Genomic DNA, 21,115 nt, shown 5'->3' on the forward strand with positions numbered 1-21,115 from the left:
TTCAGGGAAGCACACGATGGGGCTTCCAGCCTGGGCTGGGGGAACAGCAGCCCCCAAGGACGTCAGAAGCAGAGTCCACACGTGGTGCTCCAGGCAGCTCTCCAGAAGATCACAGCAGTGGGCTGCCAAGTGCACCTGAGGCCACGCCGGCAACGCGCAGTGTCTGAGGGTGGGCGGCGGTCAGGCAGAGCAGAGAGATGGCGAGGTGTGTGGGGTGCAGGGTCTCGGGAGACAGGCGCAGTCTCGCTGAGGCTGCACCAGACGGCCTCACTCAGCGCACTGGGAAATCTGGACTTGCCAACCCTCAAGATGCTTCCATATCCTCCAAATAACAACAATGGCTCACACAGGGGGTTTCTATGTACCAGGCACGGCCCTAGGAATTATCTCACTGAATTCTTACTATATGTGCCTCTATTATTGGCCTTGGCATGGGGGGAGCGTCTTTTTGTTTATTTTTATTGAGATACAATCTACACAGCATGTAATTCACCATTTTAAAGTATATAATTCACACGTACAACTTAGTATGTTCACAGCGTTGTACAACCATCAGCAGTATCAAATTCCAGAACATCTTCATCACCCCAAAAAGAAACCCTGTATCCTTAGCCGTCAGTACCCATGCCCCGTCCCCCAGCGCCTGGTCACCACGAATCCACTTTCTGTGTTTATGGATTTGCCTACTCTGGATTCCGGACAGTTCATATATATGAAACCACACAATATGTGGCCTCTTGTGTCTGGCTTATTTCACTTAGCATATTTTAAAGGTCCATCCATGTTACGTTATGTATCACTACTTCATTCCTTTCTATGGCTAAATAATTGTCCATTGTGTGGATACACCACATTTGGTTTTTCTATTTATCAGGTGGAGAACATCCGGGTGCTTCCCACTGTGGGGGCCATCATGAATAACGCTGCTGTGAACTTCTGTGTACAAGTTTTTACGTGGATGTATGTTTCCAGCTCTCCTAAGTGTACACTGAGGAGTGGAATTGCTGGGTCACGTGATAACTCTATGTTTAGCTTTCCGAGGAACTGCTAAGTACGGTGTGGCACTTTTAAGATAAAGAACTATTAAAATGAATGACATTCAACCGTGTACCATTTAAACTTATTTTAGGAAATACTGCTGAAGGCGAAGCTACTCCAGTTGGTTTCTGTTTTGTTTAGGAGCAGAGCACTGACGCTGCGTGGACGGCATTTCTGAAATCCTGGTTACAGCCGCAGTGGGGCGAGAGGCCTGTGGGAAGGCAGGAGGACTCCTCAGAAGCCTGCAACGGGGGAATGAGAGGAGACCAAGGCCTGAATGCAGGTGCAGTGGGGACGGGGAACGGCGGGGGACACACATAACACGGAGCGATAGAACCGACCCGACAGCCGACGTCAGTGTGGGGAGGGCTGGGGGTGGTCAGGAGGGCAGAGACACCTTTCGCAGAAAGTAAAGGCGGGGAGGGCGTGCAGGTCTCAGGAGAAGGAAAGAGGCAGGATCAGCAGCTTCATTTCAGACAAATGTGGCTGAAGACAGGCATGGAGAATGGAGAGGCGAAGCGGCAGACGGAAGAGGGCCAGAGAGGACTGCTGGGTCCACCATGTTCCTCTGGGAGAAGGTGGGAGGACCGGGCAAGGATGGTCGTCATAAGGAGGCAAGCGGCCATCACCGAAGTCCAGGAAGGGCCAGGAGGGGTGGTGGAGAGCTTTCAGGAAGTGACGGGGGTCACAGGAACACAGAAGTGTCCAGAGGATGTGGCAAGAGGCAGGCTCTCAGGTGCCATGCACAGCGGGAGCAGGGGGGGCAGCTGGAGAGCCATGCCTCCTCCTAGGGACCCAGTGAACAGCGCAGATGCCCCTGCAGGGGGCCCCAGGGGGCCTCCCAGGCCAATCAAGGCCGCACTTCACTTCTGTGGCACACCAACTCCACCTCCAGTCTCAGGACCAAAGTGAACCCACCCCCCAACTGCCCGCCTGCCCCCTTCCCCTTTCCTCCAAGGGTGCTCCGCTGGAGGCCCCACCACCTGCTGCCCGCCTGCCTTCCGGCTCTCCCTCCACCTCCCATGACCTCCGGACTGCAGGCTCTGGGGGGACAGAGGCCCCCACTGTCTCTGACTGCGGCCTGCCTCACAGCGCCTGGCACGGTGCCTTGCACACATCTGCCACAGGGAGGAATGACTCACAGGGAGCCGAGTCCACCCCCACCTGCTGCAGGCACCCCATCTCTCTGCTCCTCTCCATCCCCTCACCAAACTTCCAAATCAAGGACCCACAAATGCTCTTAAGGAGTATAAAACACGTCCGTTCAATATCGTCGTAGTGTAAAAATAACACGTCGCTAGAGTGGAAAGATGGCTGCTCTCCCCACCACCAGTTAGTCGCCCGGATTCGCCCGGATGAATCCGTTTCCTCCTCTGGGATGCGGGCGCGGCGGCCGCCGCGAGGCACACAGGTGACGGGCATGAGCCGGGGGCGCTCCGACAGGGTGCACGTTTGCCCACCTGCTTCTGCCGGGCCTCTTCAGGCCCCGCTGGACCTCTCACCACTCCCCCCCTCCAAAAGAAAAGCAGAATGGGAGCAAGCTGACAGGGGAGGGGATTTCTGAGGCGATGTCACACTAGGTTTCACAAGCAGAAACAGCACTTTGCATACCGTCTCATTTTTTTTAATTCTTAAAAGATTAGAATGCTGCCAAATGTCACAACACAAACACTAAACAGAAATGAAAGTTGTTATTTTCCTTTTGGTTTTATCTCCAATAGCCAAATGCTTTTGTTCAAATAATGTTTATCTTGCCATTGTCCTGCTCTGTTTAGAAAAATAATAATAAAGGGCTGCGTTTCCAGCACCGACGACTAAGCGTGTGTGTGCATATCTGCTCAGCGTCTCCACTGCCCAGAAAACGCTCCAACGTAGAAATTCGTTGTGCCAGAGGCCGAGAACTGTTTATTTGCCCAGGAATGCTCACCAAATACGTCAATGCCACCACCCTCCTTCTCAGCCACCCCAGGGGAGCACCGGGCCGTGAGAACAGGGCAGTCCTTCACAAGGATAACAGGAACCGAAGGCCTGGGGAGGGCCAGGCCTGCTCATTCAGGGACCACAGGCTTGGCTGCTGCCGGTTGGATTCAGCAAGGTGACAGGTGTAACTTACTCCGCGCCTACTATGTGCTACAATTCTGCAAGGGAGGCATTTTACAGGTGAGCAGAGAGACGGTGAGTAACATGGAGCAAGTCGCAGAACCGGGGGAGGTCTGTGCACCCTCCCGAGCCGCCAGGCCTCCAGTGAAAACTCAGATGAGCTCAGTCCTAAACCAATTTAGCATTACTTCCACGGGACTGCCCCTTTCCTCGCCAATATCTTCACACACTTCTAAGCTGTTCCTTGAAAGAGTCAAGGTCTTTCTACCAACAAGCTTTCAAGGTCGACCCATTAGTTCTAGGTAATTTCTCCCCTGGAATTCCCACCTTATTAATAAACATTTTCAGAGTGACCTATCCATACAGAATCATTCTCCTGGGTTGCAAGAATGTCCATTTCTCTTCTCCTCTAATTACTTCTACTCACACCAAATATTTCCTGTTCACCTCTTTCTGGGCCTGCCTGTGACAAAACTGCACTTTCCCAGCCCTCTGAAGTCAGCCATGACACTGGCCAGTAAAATGTGACAGAAGCAACGTGTGTCACTTTCTGTCAAACTTTTTAAAAGCCCATGTGTAATTCTCCACATTCCTTTCCCAATGTGGTGGTGATGATGGAAGCCTCTTATCAACCCAGGAGAAAGGAACCGGGTCTACACACAAACTTGTGACCCGTGCTCAGAGCAGCATTCTTTGCAAGAGCCAAAAAGTGGAAATCACTTTGTCCATCAACAGACGACTGGGTGAGTAAAGTGTGATACGTCCACATAATGGAACGTCACTCAGCCTTCAAAAGGAATGAAGTGGGTACATGCTAGACCATGGATGAACCTTGAAAACATGCTGAGTGAAAGAGGCCAGACGCAACAGGTCACATATTATACGATTCATTTCTATGAAATATCCAGAAGAGGCAAGCCCACAGGGATAAAAAGTAGATTGATAGTTATCAGAGGCTGGGGCAAGAGGAGGAAAGGGAATGACTGCTTAATAGGTATAAAATTTATTCTTGAGGTGATGAAATGTTCTAAAATAAGAGTAGGCTGCTGGGTGCCCAACTCTAAATATACTAAACACTGTTAAACTGTGTATTTCAAAAGAGTGAAATGTACTGCACGCTACTTAAAGTATACATCGTTCAAGTTGTTAACAACCAAAACAAGAGGGCGCCTCCGTCAGCCTGGGTCCGTGAACAACTCTGACGACCACACACATCGAATACGCAGCGTGAAGGAGAACTACGCCTTTGCCATGTTTGGGCCACTTGAACGTGAGGGGCTGGTTGTTTTCACAGCATCATCTAACCCATCCCGATACACTCCAACACAGCCATGCCATTTCCTGTTCACGTTGAAAACCTGTCTGTGGACAATTAACTAAGAATCCTGGAAGAAAGCCAAGGTTGTGGTTCTGCCCCTGTTGGCCGCAGACTCTCTCCCCAGGCCGCAGTCTGAATCCTTAAAGGCGGGAGACTGGGTGTGTGTGTGTAGCGTGGGGTGGGGGGTGGGACGGGGTAACTTAAAAGAATCCAACTAGATGAGTAGAATTCCCAGCCTGAAACAATATTTAGAACTCATGACCCAATGGATTACCCTTCCAAAACTATGAAGAGCTCCCAGGAATTGACAAACAAGCAACCAACAACCCAAGAGAAAAGTGGGAAAACAACGGTCCACAGAAAAATATGAGTGGTCCTTAAACATAGGACAACATGATCAGCTCACACTTCAGAAAAATACAAATTAAAACTACACTGAGATAGTCTTTACACCTGTCAGGCTGGCAAAACTCCACTGAGCTACACCTTCTGCCGCGAGGCAGTGAGGACACAGACACTCCTGCTCCTCTCGCTGGTGCGAGTACAAAACGGAACCACCCTGTGGATGGCAACTGGCAAAACCTATCAGAACTACACATGTGCTTCCCCTTCGACGCAGCCATGTCCCCGGGAAGCCACCCCACACAGCCACCTGCACGTGCGGAATCGGTGCGGAGATCAGACTACTCCTTGCAGGTGTGTTAGGAAACATGATGGAAGCAATGCCCCAATGCCTTTGAAAAAGGGATGGGATTTAAAACAAAACAAAAGGCACAACTTCTGTTTCTGCAAAATAAGGAACAACTTCATAATACCAATAGGCCAGAGAGAGAAGGCCAGTGATTCTTCACATACTGATATGCAAAATCTCTAGACTATGCTGATAAGTAAAGAAGCAATGTGTTTCACAGTGGGCTGTTTTTTATTTCACAAAAGGAAGAAATAAGAATATAAATTTTTGTTTGCTTTACTTACATAAAGAAACCCTGGAAGGCTATTCAAACTCCTAAAAAGGGTTATCTGTTTGAGAGCAGAGAGGATGGGGCAGAGGACATCAGAGGGGAAGGGCAAGATTTCTCGCAGCATACTTCAGTATCTTTTCACTGGACACCTGTGTGGATGGACTGCCTATTCAAAAAGCATTACTTACAAAAAAAGTCCCATCCTCATTAAAAAGAAAATAGAGCAGAGCCACATAGGAGTCTTGGCAGACGGGTCTCACACCCGTGCAGCAGGCAGCTCAGGTGTACCTGCCAGCCCAGGCCCCCTTTCCTTCCTCCTGTCAGTCTGGGTCAGCGCCCTCCACCAACAGCTGCAGGCACAGACCACTGGACAGCCCTGTGTCTGTCCCTGCCAGCCCACGGACGTCACACCTGGAAGGCTGCGAATGGCCTGCGGTGGCTTCCCCAGCGGTCTCCACCCCTATCCAACCTGCCATCCAGCCGGTCTGACTTGCCCTTCTCCTGGCACTGCCCCCTGCACTGCCCACGGATTTATGCACCCCCCCCCCCGCCCCGCCATCAGTGCAGCCCTGAGCAGATCTGTGTCTGCAATCACCATGGGCAGGGAAGGGGAGAACAAGCAACTCTGAGCTGCCACTTGTGCAGCAGCGGGGCAGAGGCACAGCACTGGGGACGCATGTCAGTCAGACAGAACCCAGCTGCACAGCTCCCGTGGTACAGCCTACAGGGGGTAGAGAAACCCAGACAGATGACACCCTTTAATGGAAGCCTAAAGGGTACAGGCCAGGCCTGCAACGTGCAAGGGGACTGCTGAGGTGCACAGCAGCAGGCAAAATGCATTCCAGAAGCCAGTCTGGCAAGTAAAGAGAGAAAGCAGCAAGAGGTGAGGCCAGAAAAGAAGACAACAGGCCAAACAGCGATGGGCCCTGGGTGCCAGTGACAGAACTTGGACTCCGTCCAGCCGCTGAGGGGTGCGGGAGCCGCGATCTCACGCCCGTCTGTAAAAGCGCTCTCGTTCGTCCTGGCCCTCACCTGGACCCCACCCCCACATGCTGGTCCAGCACCCCCCCCCCCCCCCCGCCCCCGCCCCGGCCGCTGTGAAATCAGGGAACAAAGTGTGAAGAGGAAAGACAAAAGCTGTAGGTTCAAAGGAAAGGCTTCCGCCCTCAAAAGGGTGCCATTCAGGGACCTGGAATTTCCCTCTGTAGTGACTCAATGTTCCAAAGAGCCAAATCAACGAGGCACCACATTCACATTTAAGAAAAACAACAGCAAAACCAGATTTCCACATCATCTAGTGAAAAGAGAGAATAAGACTGACTGACTCCAAATGATATTCTCATAAGCCCCACAAGGGCAGGTTTTTTAAATCTCTTATTTCTGAGAGCTTGATTCAGAAGCTAGTGTGTTAACGAATGAGTTTTTTCTTTTAAAGAAGACATTTATTTCCCTTTTCAAGTTTTAAACCAATTTTTTCTTCCAGATGAAAAAAACCCTTCAAAATAGCCTTTAAATTTCTATTGAAAGGATTTCTTAAACACCCACCAGTTGGTAGTGTAATGTGGCACGTAAATACAAACACCCATTTGACAAGTCCGCACTAAGCCGTCCGCACCACCAGGCCGGCACTGAATGCTGCACACAGCGGCACCGCTGCCCCCCCCCGCCCCCCCCAGACACCACCCCCCCCCCCACCGCGGTCTTGCGGGAAGGCCGACTCTTCCCAGCACTGCCATGCAAAGAAAAGCTCTGAGCCATCCCAAGACAGTCACATCGGCCATGAAGACCCATGGGTACTAAACAAATACCCAACAACTTAGAGAAAATCAACCAAAATACTAAGAGCAACTACAATGACAGGCAATAGGCCAGGTTCTCGTTTGGTCCTTCTTACCTATATGAATTTTCTAAATTTTCTTTGATGACCATTAAAACAGGCATCCTAAGCATTCTCCACAAGACAGTACAAAACAAAGAACAGCAGCCGGGAAATACTCCATTATACACAGTCTGGTTTGGTAGCGCCAACGTTACACAGTCTTTAGGAATTATTGATAATCAGATGGTGAAGAAAAAAGGTAAGATTGTGTTCAAAGGCAAAAGAACTAAGTGAAAATAATCTGGTTTGGGATTTTTTTTTTTTTTTGGTGGTGGTGGGAGGGAATAATGGGTTTGGTTTGTTTCTTTAAAGAAACATTTATTTCTCCTTCTTCAAATGTTAAAATCTGCTCAACACCTTGCAGTCAGGTTACATAGTGATTTCTTGTGCTATTTGCCATTTTCTTCTGCCAATAGAATACACGCTTTTAAATCAAGAAAGAATGTGTTTTCTTTCATAATTTCCTGTTTCTCTTTAAAGCAGGGAGAGTGCACTTTTTTTAAAGTGCAGGAGGTATCAGATTAGTTGCAAAGACCATGTTTGAAATTTTCTCTTTTATACCCCGGGTCTTCACTAGCAATTACATTTTGTGGCAAATGGCGCTAAGCACAAATTAGGTCCCAAGTATGGGATGTGGGTCCTAAATAGCCCACAAGACCTTGCTATAAGGCTGCATGCACTACCACGAGGCAGGCCCACGATTTCAGAGCAAACTCTCCAGTGGCTCCTCCGGCTCCTCCGCGGTCCTGGCCAAGAGGAGGCCCTCGCAGCTTCCCCCTGGTGCCACCGGCAAGAAAACCACTGGCAGCTACATCATCCTCTTTATTCTGCTTCTCTGAACTCAGACCACTGTCATCTGGGTCAGCTATACTCCCAGACTCCCTCTTTTTCATCTATTTATCCCTGCTTTATGGCTAAAAAGATGTGAAATGGCCTAACGCAGCGGTTCTCCACCTGAGCCCCACGTGCGAATCTCTGGGGAGCTTTGGAAACAGTACTCAGGCTTAGGTCCCATCCCAGCACAATCGAAATAAAGGTGGTGGGGACCAGCGCTGACACTGAAAACAAATCTCCCGGGTGATTGTGATTAAAGTAAACTAGACATGTTGAGAATCACTGGCTTACAGAAACCCAGAGAACATGATGAAAAGCCAGTAAATGAAGCAACACAGACAATAGGGAAATGGAAGCGGGGAAACAGCCAAGTTAGAACCCAAAGTGCAGGCCACACGAGAGCGGGGACGAGCTGCTGGCTCTGAGCTGAGCTTCCTAGTGAGCAGAGCAAAGAGGAGCCCTGTCGCAAGGCAGCAGTAAAACGGGGTCACAGGAGGAGATTCTTTGTGCCCCAGGCCTGAGAGGAACTCCTCCCTCACGCCCTCCGAAAGGGGACACACGGGATGTATGACGCAGTGCAGAGAACGCCCCCCAGCTCCATGACCGTAAGCATCTAAGAAGTGGAACGAGGCCACTTACCCCACACAGCCGCCCTCGAGAAGGGCGTCCACCCGTCAGCACTGGCTACCTGCGGCTGCCCGCTAACTCCCCGCTGGATGAAAATCAGTGTCTGCATATAAAACATGCTACCAAATCCACTTCATTTGCCACCCTGACAACAACGTGTCTAACCTGCCATCCTGCACTCCAGCACGCTGTCACCAAAACACAAGGGCACAGACTCTATTTTACTGACTGTGTAAAGAAAGGCACCAACTCGGTGTCCAGCAAAAACAGCTCTTCTGTCACCGCTGTCATGAAAACACTACTAACACCGAATCTGTCCCCACGTCCCGAGATAGGACGAGGTCCCAGAGACTGCCGAGCATTTCCCTGGACACCAGCGCGCAGGAGGGCCACTGCCACCCTCAGACCTGCGGCTGTGGCCTCTCAGGTCTAAGAAGGGCAGGGTTCGTCCCCGGATGCAGCCTGTTCAGCAGGCCTCACAGCCACTGACGACAAAAAACAACCAGAAGATGCCTCCGAGCCCCTTATGTGCTGACATTATGCACCTACCATGTGCTTTCCTGTCACATACATTACACTTCAGTAGTAAGTTCTTTTTAACTGGGTGTGTTGAAATCAATGAAATCAAGAGGAAGAAATCTTTCCTCAAAGAGGAACCATTCAGTGACCCCAAAGAGGCGGGAAACAGGAGTGTCCCCAAGAGCAAACTCTCTTCCAAGGAGAAGCCACCCAGCAGTGGACCTAAAGAGGCTGCTGGAAGCAAGAGCAGCAGCTCCAAGAAAAAGCAAAAGCTCCGAAAGCTTTCCCAGGAAGACCAGAACGGACAGTACCCTGTGGGCATGACCACCCACCGCGACATTTCCCCACCCAACCCTGTCCCAATAAAATCACATTCACAAGGAAAAACAGAAACAAAGAGTACGTCAGCCCCTTGCCCCCCAATACGTGACATTTTCTTTCTGATCCATGCACCACACCACATGTGAAAGTAAGCCCTGCGAGAGTTAAAATAAAGCAGCAAGTACTCACAATAGCCAAAGGTGGAAACAACGCGAGCGTCCACCCGCAGAGGAATGGATAAACAATGTGTGGTCTAGACACACAGTGGAATATCATTCAGCCATAAAAAGAATGAAATAATGACACGTGCTTCCAGGTTCAACCACGTGGATGAACCTGGAAAACACTCTGCTAAGTGAAAGAAGCCGACACAAAGGGTCACATACTGTGTGATTTCATTATATGAAACGTCCAGCATCAGCAAATCCACAGGGATGAAAGCAGACCAGCGGGTGCCAGGGAGTGAGGGGTGTAGTGACGGCTAAATCACTACAGGTTTCCTTGAGGGGTGATGAAAACCTCCGGAACTAGACAGTGGTGAGGGCTGCACAACATTGTAAATGTACTTAATGCCACTAAATTTTACACTTTAAAATGGTAAATTCTATGTATATTTTACAATGAAAAAATTAAAATAGCAAAACTTTCCTTGTTTTGCCCTAATATAAATGCTAATAAAACTCAACCTAAATCAAGATTTTGTATACAGATGAGTATTCCACAACTGAAAAAAGTCAGTTTCAAGCCCAGAGCATATGGAAATCAGAATCAGGATGGCTGGTGGTCATTCTTCACTGACAGAGAAGGTTCCCAAGATCCACACCTGTTAGATACACACCAAGGCACTAATCACTGAAGTGAAGTCTGGGATTTGCTTTGAAATAATCCAATGTGGGGAGGCGCCAACCAAGACTGCAATTATTGGAGCTGAGGGATGGGGTTCACTGAACATTTTGTTTTTATATGTTTGAAATCCTCCATAATGAAAAGTTTTGCTTTGTTTTCAAGCAAGTTTCTAAAGATCTTTTAACATGCTGGCTAAAGACCTGGACACCCTTTAACTGTCAAATTCTGGGGACTCGCCCTGCTGCCCTCCACCCCGCCCCACAGCACAGGTCCATCCACAAGAGGCCGCACCGAGGGGTCCTCAGAAAATAACCCGGCCCCAGTTCGGACCACCAGTCAGCGGCACATGGAGGCGTCTGGCCTAATTCTTCACACTGCAAACCAATCTGCTATCTGAGCCTCAGAAGCCTGCCCCAAATCAGCTATCAGCTGGGGCCCAGGCAATGCCTGCAGATGCGGGAACCTTTCACCAAAAATGCCTTAACAGACCCCCAGAATCCCCGACCACGACAAACAGAGCTCACCTCCAGGCCAGGGTCCAAGGAAGCAGGACGCTGCCAGACTCTGCCTAAATGCAGATTAATATTGCAATTGCCTATTGTTTCTCCTCCCTGTTCTAGAATTAGATTTGGCGGGGTGTGAGGGAGGCAAGGCAAGGCAGGTATCTATCTCCAGCTCACTCCCCACTGTCTTGTCTAGGAAAGTACGTGGCACACGCACATCCGACTAAATGTTGTGTGAGCCTGATTCGTGATGGATACTGCTCCAAAGGTATATCATAAAGACTTGCCTTTTTACAAATGCCAATACAAGGCATAAAAAGAAAGACACCAGAATGTACTAGTGTTGGGTGCCAGAAAAGGAGGGGACAGGAGACGAGGAGTTACGTACAAACAATACCACCTAAAATAGCATCAGGGATGCTCTGGAATGGAGAGTTCGGGTCAAGGAGAGGGGGGCATGGAGGGGAAGAACAGGTGTGTGCCAGGCGAGGAGGGTACGGCACAGGGTGGGGGCATGGGAGCAAGGAGGAGGGCACTGAACAGGGAGGCCAGCAAGCTCACCACCCTGAACCCCGGACACTGCCATGCGGTCTCTGCATAAGGCCGTGGGTCCCTGGAGCAGGGCCCAGGCCACGAGGGTAACTGAGCGGGCGCCCTGGGAGGGGTGGGGGCTCTGGAGAACTGGTGCGCTGAAGCCCATCCAGAGCCCGCGCCATCCCTGGCGCTGACCCAGTGTTGCCAGGCAACAGTGCAGGCCCCCAGTCGCCGAGTGTTCCAATGTGTCAATGGAGCTGCAAGTCTGGAGTGCTATGTAAGAGCTCCTGATTTTCATGTCGGCAGTTGTGGTCGACAGAATAATGGCCTCCCAAAGGGGTCCCCATGGTAATCCTGGTTACACGGCAAAGGGGAATTAAGGTAGCCGATGGAACTGAAGTTCCTGATCAGCTGACCTTAAAAGAGCGAGACGATCCTGGATTACCCCGTGGGCTCAGGGAATCACAAAGGTCCTTACCTGGGGAAGTGGGAGGCAGAAAAGTCAGTGTCGGAGTGATACGTGAGAAGAGCAGGACTGGCCATTGCAGACTTCCAAGACAGAAGGGGCCAAGGATTAAGGAATGTGGGCGTATCGAGAAGCTGGAAAAGGCAAGGAGCCAGATCTCCCCCGCAGCCCCCGGAGGAACCCAGCCCCGGCTACGCCATGGCTCCAGCCTGCTAAGACCCATGCTGAACTCCTAACCCACACAACTGCGCTGTTTTAAGCCACTGTGTGTGTGGTCATTTGTTATAGTAGCCACAGGACTCTAATACAGCAACCAATTTTCATTTTTAAAAAGACGCATAGTACAGCCCAACAAAACGCATGTGTAGGTTGGATTGGGCATGGACCACTTTTGTGCAGCCCACACTGAGGAGACCTGAGGGTGGGGGCATCTCCTGGGTACCCAGCACAGAGCCTGGCACACAATCACTCTCTGATACACAGTCCAAGTTAACTACTACGCCCCTTCCCTTTACGACCTGGTCATAACATTCTCCAGGGATTTCTGGAAAACAGCACCGCTTGCTGTAAGGCGTTCTATTCCCCAGGGACTGTTAGGCACAGCATCAGCTCGCTGCCTCCACTTTACCCTGGGACCTGAGAAACCGGCTGGGAGTACAGGAGGGAACTGAATCCTTCTCAACTCCCCCTTCTCATGCCAACAGAACGAAGGGAGGGCTTTTCAGGTCCCTGGCGGCCTTGACTCCTTCCCAGCGGCCCCCGGGGCACTCTCCTGCCGCCCACTGCAATGACATCACTTTGGTTTTTTTAAACAGCAAGGGACACTTTTCAAATGAGCTCTTTTTAGTTCCCCATGTTCAGACCAGAGCAGAGCTGCTCTGATTAGAGGCAGCGTGGGGGACCCACGGCCCTGCCCACTCACCACTAAAGACTGCGTGAAAACCACAACCCAGCTCAGTGTCCCCGAGCTCCCTGCCTGGCAGCCTGCAGCGGGGCCTCTGCCGTGTATCCAGCCCTCCCTCCTTCTCAGCCCGAGCCGGACGCTTCACCCTCTGGACACAGCTCTGTTCCCTCGGCCTGCAGCCCTCTGTCTCTGTCGCCCAGAACTCCCACTTCTCCTTCAGGACTCTACTTCCATGAGTACTCCCTCTGAGCCTTCTCCGAACCCCAGGTTCACTCTGCCTGACACCACCTCCTAAACCTCTCTCTCCAGGGACTGACATTACTTGTCCCTACGTCAGCAGCCAGTCTGCAGACCGTAAAGCACTTGAGGGCAGGAATTTACATCTTATCACTGTATGTTCTCAACCTATAGAAAATAATACACATGTGCTCAATAAACATTAAATAAAGACTGAATGAATTGGCCTATAAAAAATGTTCTTCTGTAACTCCTATAAATTATGGTATGGAATATGCATTCAACGTACCAAGTAAAACGGTACTCTTTTAAAACGGTACTCTTTAGGTAATAAAATGAATCTACCTAAATTAGGAACTCTAAATTACAAGTATCTGTAACATAATTACTTTAAGGAAAATGTAGTTTTACATTTCCAAGCAGTGTCTGGGGCAGTCCTTCCAACTGGGAGCATAGGAAGGACCCTGGCGCAGGCTTGAACGAACAGATGAGAACGTGCTGGGCCTGCCCTTGCAGACCTGTCCACAAATCAGGCTGAAGGGGGATTACCAAACGGGTCACACGTCTCCTCCTGCCCCCACTCTTCGCTAAGGCAAACTTCAGCAGCCCAAGTGGTCATCTGACTCCCGCTCACCTGCCAGCCCCGCCCTCCGCGGCACCAGTACCTCACCACTGGAAAGGCGGCTTGCTCTCTCTGGCTCCAGTTCTCTCCCACCTTCTAATCCTGCACTCCCAGCGGCTCCCCTGAGCACACAGTTCAGCTTCTCAGCCCACACAACCATTAGAATCATCTGGAGCACTTCTGAAAGTACTCCCGGCCCCTCCTGCACAGTCTGGGGTGGGGCCCATCACAGGCATTTTAAAAAGCCTTCCCGGCGGGCGGCGGCCCTGCGATCTGCAGGTGCATCCAAGGACAAGAACTTCAGCTCACAGGGCGTCACAGCCACCTCCCGCCAGGCCAGCACCGCGGTCCCCCCTTCACTCTCACACACACCCTTGTGCTGCCTCCGGAACAGGGACCTATCCAGTCTCATGAAGCCAGTCGGCCGGCCTCGCCCACAGAAGTGATGCCACTCTGCAAGGCCCCTGCCAGGGGGCCCCTCCCCAAGCCTCTGCCTCCTCAGAGCCGGGTGTCTGGCCACCTCGGTCCTCCCTGCTCCCAGCAGGCATCCACAGGCAGAGCTGCTCCTGGAGCCTGCACCCTGCACGACCCACAGGCTCGCAGGCGCTGGCCCAGGCCACCCCCAGCTTGTCTCTGGCTGTGCCCTCCATCTGAAATGCCTTCCATCTGCCTTCCGCTGCTGAAACCACTCCCTGTCCTTCGAGGTCCAGCTCAAATCCTGTCTTCTCCCTGACACCTTCCCTCACTCACTCTTCTAGACTTTTCTCCATTCTTGATCTCCTGACAAAGAATCAAAATCACAGATCAACAAACCGCCAATTTCTAATTGTCTCAAAAGTGTTACCTGTGTCTTCTTAATTAGACTAAGTTCTTGGTGGCAAGAAACATGGCATTTTACTTACACCCATCGTTTTGACTCTAGAGTTCATGTGTTGCATATTTTCCAGGCTGACACTGATCTCAAATATTCTGCCCCACTATCGTGAAATTGTCTTTGATTTGATGCTCATAATTCTACATCAACCGGACTGGCTCTCAGAAAGTGGTGTAAAAATTATTTCTGATCATGTTTCCCAACTTTTTGGACCCAAAGTATAGTCATTATACCCCAGGACAGCTCTGGGTATCAAAAACGGGCACTCAGGGAGGACTTGCTTTCGAGTAAAAATGTGACTTTCTAGCCTGTCAGTATTTATTTATTGCTGTGATTATTTGCGGGGGGGGAAGGGCAGAGAAGGGGGCAGACCTTGAATAGCAACTCTTAGCTCTCATGATTTATTCACCTCGGAGTCTTAAACAGTTTACGAAACAGCCCATTCGAGTCCAAACCTCCAGGGCCTCCAAGGAGCAGAGGGCAGGTTCTGACACATAGCTGGTTACCATCCCTGGGCTGGGGAGCCGCAGGCAATTATCAAACCTTGGGAAAGTGCTCACACCCCAGCCTCCTCCTACACTGTAAGACCAGCAAAATGACCCATCTGCTGGAAGTCATGTGTTAATTGCCTCCTGAGGAAAGAGGTGCTTTATTTTATATTTTTACTTACATGTAACTGTTGAAGACTATCAAGTTCTGTATGAATTCGATCATGTTATAAGAACAGCATGACCCGACAATCTGTGGCCCTTAATTCCCACATGTCATGTTTGTAGAAAAAATGTGCAGAGCTTCAGGGCTACAGAGCAAAAAGAAATGGCCCCTTTCCTCAAAGAGCAATTTAGGCAGTTATTTTCACAGGGTTTTACAAACACGAAAACCCTTACCAGCCCACACAGACTTCCTCCCAGCCAACCCAGCTGGGCGCGCCCCCCACCCCCACCCCCAGGTCCCTGTTGTACTCCTCCCTGCCGGCAGCTGGAGGTCCTGGAATTTACTCCTGTGGCCCTGGACAGGGAGGTGAGGTGTTGTGACAGAAACACTCTCATGAGGCTCCAAAATCACAGTCGTGTGACTGCATTCAGGGTGGGTGCACGTGAACAAGTTTGGCCTCTCTGAGCCTCAGCTTGCTTATCTGTGAAATGCCTACCTGCCAGGGTTGTTGTGGGGGTACAGTGAGGCAATGGGAGCACCTGGAAAGGCTAGAGTGAGGTAGTGGAAATAATGTGGTTTTGAATCTGCTGCAGGCAGCGGCATATACCAGCTGGGGCACTTACTGACCTGCGGCCTGGGACAGGCTGCTGAACCCCTCGGAGCCTTAGTTTTTGCATACGCAGAAAGAGAAATGGTGACAGGCCTCGCAGAAGCATGATGGCAATTAAATACTGTGCACAAAGGAGCAGCACAGGACCTGATACACAGGAGACAAAAACCGTCAGGGCTCACACATCCACACCCATGGGTTTGGTGTCGACGAACAAGCTGATAATCACCACTGCAGGAAAAGAAAGTTTTGCCAAACTCTAAACACTAAAGAATATTAAATCAACCTGAATTGTCGGAGGGGGAGGAGTGACTTCTATGAACGCCCAGCCACCCTCCTGACCCTGGGGGCGTCTGCTCAGAGACCAACCCCTCTCCCCCTGCCCTTTCCTGGCTGCATTTCTGAAAGGCTTTGACAGTGAACATCTTGCCTGATGTGTGGGAATGAACTGGCTTTTCAAACAGGATCTTAGATTTATGGCCTCCTCCCAAGGCTCTGGCATTTTCTTTCCCTTCATTGAGGAAAACACAGACTGACCCACACAGTGACAAGGCCTCTGACCACTGTCCAAATCAGAAGCACGTGAAGAACAAAGTGAAAACATCTCTTTGAGAACCCGGTTCCGTGGCCAGTGTCATGCCACCACCTTCTGAGCGACCCTCAGAAGCATGTCAGGGGCAGAAAAGGCGTTTCCGCTGCACAGCAGCCCACGTGGCCCTTACCCACCTTCTCCTTCAGTGCCCTGGGCCAGGGCTCCCAGGGCCGGGCACCAGGCCAGGAGCACCAGCAGCCCCTGGAAACTGGTCACTCTCAGGCCTCCCCCAGACACACTGAACCAGGAACTCTGAGGTGGAGCCCAGTCCTGTGTCTAACACTCTCTGGGTGACTCGCAAGTGCACTGGAGTCTGACAAACACCACGGTTTGCTGTCAAACGGCTATTAGCCCCACTTTAGAGGCGAGGAAGCCAAAGCTCAGTCAGTAAATGCCCGAGGCCCCAGCCAGGAGGCCAATATGTAGCCACATCAGATTCCAAAGCTATTGGTCACGCGGCTTTGTAGCCAAATTGTCTGCACCATTTGTTGCTCTCAGCTCCTGAGCCACAAGGATACAACCAGGAGGCTACCTTCAGAGAGGCGGGAGTGAGAAGGATGAAGCCTGCACTCAGAAGTGACTAATTATAGATGCTTTTAAATCCACATCAGGCATCAGCCCGAGATGGCCAGCCACCCCTCAGGATGAGCCCGCCTTTCCCTGATCACTTAGCAGCCAGGCCGCCACAAAGAGAACGTGGGGGGCCCCTTCATTTACAGTCCTGTGTGCACCCAGCTCCGAACAGAAGAATTAAATGACCTGTTGTCTCCAGAGGGCTTGCAAGTGCAGCCTAGACACTGGCTAGACCAGGACCAACAGGAAGGCTTTTCCGTGCCCAGGCACTGAGCGGGCTCCGGCCCTGGGAATGCTGACAACGAGTCACCAGAGAGAAGCCAAGGGTGTCCCGGGAGCATTTTAACAATGTTGCAGATCTCCTTCAAAGGAGGCAAGTCTTTCTTTTCAATCAAACCCTAAGTGTAGCATCTGTCAGTTCAAGCAGCCTACTGAATTCTACAGCAAGTGCTTTCACAGAGCCGAAGACTTAGGAGAAAGACCGAAATTTCCTCATTCACAATTCCCAGCCTTCTAAATACACGTGGTGGTGGTTTGCAGATCACGAGTTTACCCTGTAATTTAAGTGAGTACCTATTACACTGCGGGGCTTCCTACAAGGAGCTGGTGGAGTCAGGGGAACCCAGGTTTGGGAATCACTCAGACCCGCATTTAAGTCCTGGCTGTGCCAGTTCCCCTGCCTCCAGGACGACTTATTCACACGCCAGGCCTTTACTGAGCACCTACTACCATGCGTTAGGCGGAGACTGAGCTGGGTGCTGGAGAAGTAAAGAAAGACAGGGCAATCACTTGTCTCAAACTGTCACAGTGTCACAAGAGCCCCAGATACATAGACCAGGTGATAAATGCTCCAAAAGCCTGGGGTGGTGAGGCTTAGAGAGCAGAGTTAGAGGGGCCAGACACTGGTGGGGTTGGCTGGCGAAGGCTTGACACACGTTTGTTGAAACTGAAGACTGAATGGAAAGCGCAGCAGAGAACAGGGAGCAGGACTAGACATTTCCCCATCCCCTCCCCAACCTCCGATTCCCCCAATCCAAGCCCTCTGATTTTTCCAAGGCCCAGGGTCATCAGGCACTCATGCCGTAAAATGACAAGCCCCATCCAGACAGGAAGGCCCTGGGGAACAGTGAGCACAACTGCCAAAAAGCTTTGAGAACTTCAACGCACTTTCCAAGAGCACTCATATGACAATGCCACTCCCACGCATGAGAATCTCTTAGCACTTTAGCCACAAAGAACTGAAAGGTGTCACTCCTCCTAATGAAATCTTAAAAGAAGCCGCCGCCATCTACCCTTTAAATTCAGGAAAAGCAAGTTTATTAAATCAGAGCTCCCAAAAGTTTTCAACTACTTTTGCAGGACTCATCAGAATCCCAACTCTCAGGAAATCCACACCTTATTACGGAACACATAAAGAGGCTACTATTTCTACAGAGAATTTCTACAAAGGATGGGTCATTTTTCAAGACTGCATACACCACGCTAGGTATCACCACTTGAAAGTTTTACATTTCTTCACACCTCACAAACGTGCTTGGCACAACACACATTGCTAGGACACAGTTCTCCACTGAGCTCCCCACCTGCGAGACTCAAGGTTCAGGGAGGCAAAAAGCCTGTGTAAATCAGAAGCACTCAATGACTATCCACAGGATAGTCATGCCACAGGACTATCCAAACTTGCTCCTGGTCCAGCGACTTGTGGGATGCAGTGTTGAATCATGATTTACAGTCATTTGCACTTAACCAAACTCTTTAATATCCAGTATCTCATTCAATGCTTATAAAAGAATAGCCCAGTGAAACTGGTAAGGATGACTAACCCAATATTAAAACTAAAGAAACAAATAAGCTTTTAAAATGTAAACACAAAAATACAGATAAATAAAAGATGAGAAGATTTTGGTGGTTTCTTCAACACAATCACTGGAAGAAGTACTATTCAGAAATAACTGTAGTTCCCTTTGGTGCACATTTAACTACAGATGAAAACTTAATTATCAGTGCAAACTCAATCACTGCTGTGCACGATTCAGGACATGATTTTTGTCAGCACCTGTCTGTCATCTAGTATCTAGAGCTGTAAGATGCACAAGTTTTCTGCCAAATCTTCATTATCTTATGTAATTGGGAAATGGGAAGGGGAGAGGAGGGCATGGATAATTAAAATTCACCCTTTAAAGTCATTTTAACCCCTATTCCAATCCCTTCTTTACAGAGCATTTTCTGGAAGTGGAAATACAGACTCGTACTTCTCATCTTTTCCTGCCCATTGAGTGAATGTTAAAAATGAGAGCCGAGGGGGACAATCCTGAACATCTCTCTAAAAACAAAAATTCTAAAATGTCATGGAGGGCCCTGGAGACCCAGCTTCTAGTTCTGGCACTGACACATATTGCTGTGTTACCTTAAGCAAATCACTACATCTCTGAGCCTCAGTTTTCCCCATCTGATGGTTAAGCCCCATCGTCTCTTCAAGCACAGACTTCAGGTGCTGTCCTAGGGGAGCAAAACTCTGAAGGGGCCCCATACGGAGCCTCCGGGTGGAGGAATAGGCTTTCACCGGCCCCTGCTGGGGTTTCTGGGGGGGCGGGGGGGACTGCCTCTCCTGCAAAGCCACTTGGCCAACTCCAGGTCGCAAAAAAAAAAAAAAAAAAAAAAAACCTGTTGGCAGCGACTCCTCTGGGAAGGGCCAGCCTCTCCCAACGCGCTCGGCTCCTGGGGAGCCGCCCCACCGGGAAAGAGAGAAAGGGTCTCGGGAAGAGGCCGGCCCCCACGCACCCATACACCACCCGATTAGCCGAGCAGGACCGTCGGGCGGGGTCTCTGCCATCCCACGCGGAACAAAAGGCAGCTGGAGCCTGGCTCCGCCGCCCCCGTCCCCGCTGTGCTGTGGGGGGGGGGGGGGGAGGGAGAACCTGCTCCCAAGGGAGGAGAAGGGTGCCCCGCTCCAGCCCCAAGGACAGCGGGATCCTGGCCACAGGGCAGCCCTGCCCCGACTGCTGGAGGGCACGGGGGCTGGGCTCTGACCCGGGGGGGGGCTCGGGCTCGGCTCCGGAGGGAACGGGCGCCTGGCCCGGGGAGGGGGAAAGTGCTCGGGGAGGACGGCAGGGGCTATTCCAAGCTTTCAGGTGGAGGGCGAGGGCCTGGGGCGGCTCCCGCATCCGGGGTGCGAGGAAGGGGAGCCCCGGACTCCGAGGATATACACTAAAAAGGGCTCCCAGCTCGGGAAATGGGGGGGGGGGGGAGGTGGGTCCTTGCAGCGGAAAGAGGGACCCAGATGCGGAGGAGCCACGCTCCAGCCCGTGGGGCGGGGCCCGGGTGGAAAGCTGGGGGTCCCGCCCGAGGTGCAGACTCGGACTGGGCAGCGGGGGTGCACGCGGTGCGGGGCTGCCTGTGGGGAAGCCCGTGTTCTGGGGGCGTCCGCCCTGGGAGGGGGGAGGGTCCGCGCCCCGGGGCCCCATTCTGGTCCCCGAGCCCCGCGGGCCCCGGCTCACCTCCGCTCCTCCGGGCCGGCCCAGGTGCGTGGCTGCGGCCGCCAGTAGCGCTGGGGAGGCGGGAGCGACGCGAGCCCGCGGAGCCGCCACCGCGTCCAGCTCCGTTTGACACCCACACACCAGCCAACATGGCGGCCGGGAGGGGGCGCGCCGGCTGCGTGCGCGCGCCCGCCGGCCCCGCCCCCACCAGCCCGGGCCCCGCCCCCACCAGCCCGGCCCCGCCCCGTAGCCCAGCCCAGGCCCCGCCTCCCGCGGCGTCCACGGCAACCTGCCCACGACGCCCCGCGACCAACGCCGGAATCCCCTAAACGACTTCCAAAGCCCTCCACAGGGGCCGCGACGACCTCCAGCCGCCACACAAACCCTGGCAAATTCATACCCGAACCCAAGCACTCGTCCACCTTCACTCAGACCCCCCACAAATACCCCCCACCCCATACACATCCCGCAACTTCTCACACACCTCACCGCCCTCCTTTGCACACACAGACCGCCCCTTCCTCAGCTAAAACTCCCGTCCTTACCCTCGCAGTATGCACTTGTAAACCTTAGTCGGGGGCTCCTCTGGGGGGGGGGTGGCCCCTGGAGGGGGCGACGGCGCTGCG

The 21,115-nt window shown here is 51.8% G+C and overlaps 1 protein-coding gene across 5 annotated transcripts in view; it reads right to left on the reverse strand.

The window, feature by feature from the left end:
- EPN2 (epsin 2) overlaps window positions 1-20,659 on the reverse strand; it is a 75,099-nt gene extending 54,440 nt beyond the window's left edge. For 4 of the 5 annotated variants that reach the window (XM_033091567.1, XM_033091566.1, XM_033091565.1 and 1 more), the window contains exon 1: window positions 20,511-20,643. Coding sequence is in view for 1 of the 5 variants with exons in the window: in XM_033091568.1 (XP_032947459.1) it covers window positions 20,511-20,640 (130 nt within the window). In the remaining 4 variants the exon portion in view is untranslated. Of the gene's footprint in view, window positions 1-20,510 lie in introns of all 5 variants that reach the window. The other variant, XM_033091568.1, reaches the window with a different exon arrangement.
- Window positions 20,660-21,115: the final 456 nt, after the last annotated feature.

The sequence above is a fragment of the Rhinolophus ferrumequinum genome, chromosome 21, assembly GCF_004115265.2.
Source record: "Rhinolophus ferrumequinum isolate MPI-CBG mRhiFer1 chromosome 21, mRhiFer1_v1.p, whole genome shotgun sequence".
NCBI lineage: Eukaryota > Metazoa > Chordata > Mammalia > Chiroptera > Rhinolophidae > Rhinolophus > Rhinolophus ferrumequinum.